A 3,461-nucleotide genomic window follows, 5' to 3' on the forward strand; every position below is an offset into this window, starting at 1 on the left:
ACGGTGAAAGCCGATCCGGCGATCCACAGCGCGAAGTTGATGTATTTCCTCAGCGACCAGCACAGATCAGCTCCAGGCATGACGAAGCGGATATCGTCCTCTTTTGGAAGGCCAAACAAAGTAGTTTCGCTTTCACAACGAAGCACACAGCGCCTTCACGACATGGCGGCGGCAACAACAATACTACAGCGAGAATAAAAGTTACGCCTTCTTTCTTTGCGTGAGCATTTGGGTGGTGTTATGCAAATCTTCCCACATAGTGAGGTAGACATGTGGGGGCGTGTTAGAACGAGCCGTTTTAGGTAGGTGTGACTGACTCTTCACTTTTATAAAGAATATATCTTTGGATTTGAGACTTTAATCTTTGCAACTTTACAGATCTTCTTTATGCACCAAGAGCTTGTAACACTCCAAAGAGAAAGGAAAAATTATCATCGCATCATATGATCCCTTTAAAGGAAAACACAATTACATTTTTAAAATAATAATAATAATTTTCCAAGACAACATGACTTTCCAAGACATTTTACATTTTCTCTCATCCAGGTTTTCCAGGACACGTGTGAACCCTGATCAATAATGACAATCGTTGTCGATGATTTTCATTATGGATTATTATCGATTTTATCAATTAGTTGTTGCAGCCCTAATTAGTATGTGTTGCATTAAGTCACTGACAGGTTTCTGACCTTCTGAGGAAGCTGCTGTAATGCTGCTTGCTGCTGTTGCATGACTTTAGGCACAGCTGCAGATGGTTCCTGAGCTTTGCCCTCCTTGAACTCATTGACCTTGTGGCGGTAGTAGGCATGGTAAGGGTCGCTGGGGTTGAGGAAGTTGAATTTTGGGTTGTTGATCTCATTCTGTCTAATTCTGGCCTCAAACTCAGGTCCATTCCTATAAACAAACAAAGAGGTCAATAATTAGTTTAACAAGAGCACAACAATGAAACTTTGCACTATATTATACTTGTGATATGATGTAAAACCTGGCCACAAAGCTGGCAGTCTTGTCAACAATGTTTCGGACTTCAGGAGGCGGGTAGATGATTCCTACAATGGGTTTTGTGGCTGGAGTCTCTTCCTTCTGGTCCTCAGCCTGTTGATTAAATCATTACAAAACTTAATTGATCTGGTCAACACTCACAAGCCAAATATATTAACTAATGGCGTTAAATTTGGAGCATAGGCTACTAAAGCATAACCTGGCCAAGAACAGTTCATTCATATATAAAGTATATACATAAATAAAAATATATTGCATTGTATTATATATTTGTGAATTATGAATTATGCAATAAGTTATATTTAGCAGTGATTTATTTAATTACTGACTGAAATAATAGCCGAACTGTGCAAAAAGGAACGTATAAGAAAAAATATATGAATTATAATGAAAGTTCTGACTTGACTCAAGCTGTGTTATGGGAAGCCGATTCATTCCCCTAATCAAAACATGCAATGCTACGGTCCATTAACATGCTTGTATGTTTATGGAAGACAAATATGTTAGTAGCTGGATATAAGTAAGATCAATCTATCCAGTACTGTATCAAAAAGAACTAAACGATAGCTTTATACCTTGTTATTCAGCTCCGGCTGCATGAGCTGCACAGGCCCAGGCGGCATGACCGCGACACAGCAGGCTCTTCTCAGGCCGAATCAAATACAACTAGAAAAAAAACTATTGTCTGTTTAAGACGTAATTTGCGCAACAAAAGATAACGTAAAGTCCTGAAATAACTGAAGTAATATATTTCTATGTACAGTATAATACAACTTAATTAACCGCTCGATGCGCCAACTTCTTCTTCTTCTTCTTCTTCTGGTGTTTTATGGTAGTTTGGCAAACCAGCGAAAAAGGTGCATTACCGCCACCTACTGATCTGGAATGTGGAGTGTGCATAAATTTGGAAGAAAGAAATACAGAAGGGAATTTTTTTTTTTTTTAATTAAATTTTTTTTAATGCAAATTAATTAATAAAAATTTTAAAAAACATTAAAAAGGGACAAAAGTTTCTAGATTCTATCTATTGTTCCTGTGTTTTTCAGGTATTTAAATATATTTTCTCGCACTCTTGATTGCCTCGACCCATTTCCTAACAATACTTTTAAAGAAATATAATCAACTCCCAGCCATCCTAATTCTTGAATTAATTGAAATCTCTCCCTTTCATATGCAGAACACTCAAAAATAATATGTTTCACTGTTTCTAATTCTCCACATTTGTCACACTTTCCCGATTCATGCTTACCTATTTTATAAAGACTATAGTTTAATGCTGTATGTCTGATTCTTAGTCTTGATAAAATGACATCTTTCTTCCTATTTCCGTATCTTTTCCTCTCATTTCCAACACACTCCTGAATCTGGAAAAGATGCCTTCCTTTAGACCCATTATTCCATAACTTTTGCCATTTCTTACTTACTTCAAATGATATCACTCTCTTGAATTCAGCTTTACTTAAAGCTAACTTAATTTCTATTTGTGTATGATTTAATGCTTTCTTTGCTAGCAAGTCTACTTCCTCATTTCCATCCACACCCACAAGCAAGTCTACTTCCTAATTTCCATCCACACCCACATGTGCAGGCACCCAGAGGAATTCCTTAACTGCCTTATCCTAAACAAACTTTGTAAAACTTCAAATACACTGTAAAAAGTAATCACTGAATCTACTTAAGAAAAGCGAGTAAACATAACTGATTTTTACAAATTTGTTGAATTTACTTAATTACACTGTGTTATGTGAACTTTTAGGTGGATGCAATAGTTAAACTAAACAACTTTAGTAAACAGTATTTAAGAGCATCTAGTTTGTTGGATTAAATCCCACCATGTGCTCTAATAACTCTAGACCAGTAGGTGGCGGAAGTGCACCAATAGGTGGCGGAAGTGCACCAATAGGTGGCGGAAGGTTGGTTTAAACAAAACATCACCAGAAGAAGACAACAAACTGAACTTCAGATTCAGATCATGTTTGAAATGTGGCCGCAAGATTAGGTAAGTTTTTGGTGATCTACTTATAAACTATATTGTCACAGTGTGTGCTATCGTTTTTGAGGAAAAGAAAAGGCAGATTTTATTAGTTTTTACTGACGAGCATTACTGTAACCGTCAGTTAGTGTACTAGCTAGCCAGTGGCTTACAAGCTAGATTACAAGCATCGATCTTCCTCTTTACTGCTAGTTATAACATGAAATAAACGTGAGTAGTTATGCTGAATGCTTGTGCTTTGAGTGATATTAAATATGAGGTTTTTTAATAGTTGTACAGACATCTGACATCAATGGGTGATGAACAGCAGTTCTCTACGGCCTTCCACTCTTCCTTGAAAAGGACCTTACTGATTTTACAAGACATGTTTTGTAAGTAATTTTGTCTGTTATATTCTGGTTATTTAGTGTAATGCAGACAATTCTTGAGACCTGGCAAGAAAAAAATCAGGACACAGAAACAATAT

The 3,461-nt window shown here is 36.6% G+C and overlaps 1 protein-coding gene across 1 annotated transcript in view; it reads right to left on the bottom strand.

Moving 5' to 3' along the window:
• The window catches only part of LOC107564451 (splicing factor 3A subunit 1-like), a 10,416-nt gene extending 8,490 nt beyond the window's left edge, over window positions 1–1,926 (bottom strand). Inside the window, exons 1-3 of the mRNA XM_016249542.1 lie at window positions 1,578–1,926; window positions 986–1,095; window positions 690–894 (exon numbers count right to left, since the gene is read on the bottom strand). Coding sequence (XP_016105028.1) covers window positions 690–894; window positions 986–1,095; window positions 1,578–1,625 — 363 coding nt within the window. The 5' untranslated portion in view covers window positions 1,626–1,926. The remainder of the gene's footprint in view (window positions 1–689; window positions 895–985; window positions 1,096–1,577) is intronic.
• Window positions 1,927–3,461: the final 1,535 nt, after the last annotated feature.

Source organism: Sinocyclocheilus grahami, unplaced genomic scaffold, assembly GCF_001515645.1.
Source record: "Sinocyclocheilus grahami isolate Dianchi unplaced genomic scaffold, SAMN03320097.WGS_v1.1 scaffold936.1, whole genome shotgun sequence".
Classification (NCBI taxonomy): Eukaryota; Metazoa; Chordata; class Actinopteri; order Cypriniformes; family Cyprinidae; genus Sinocyclocheilus; species Sinocyclocheilus grahami.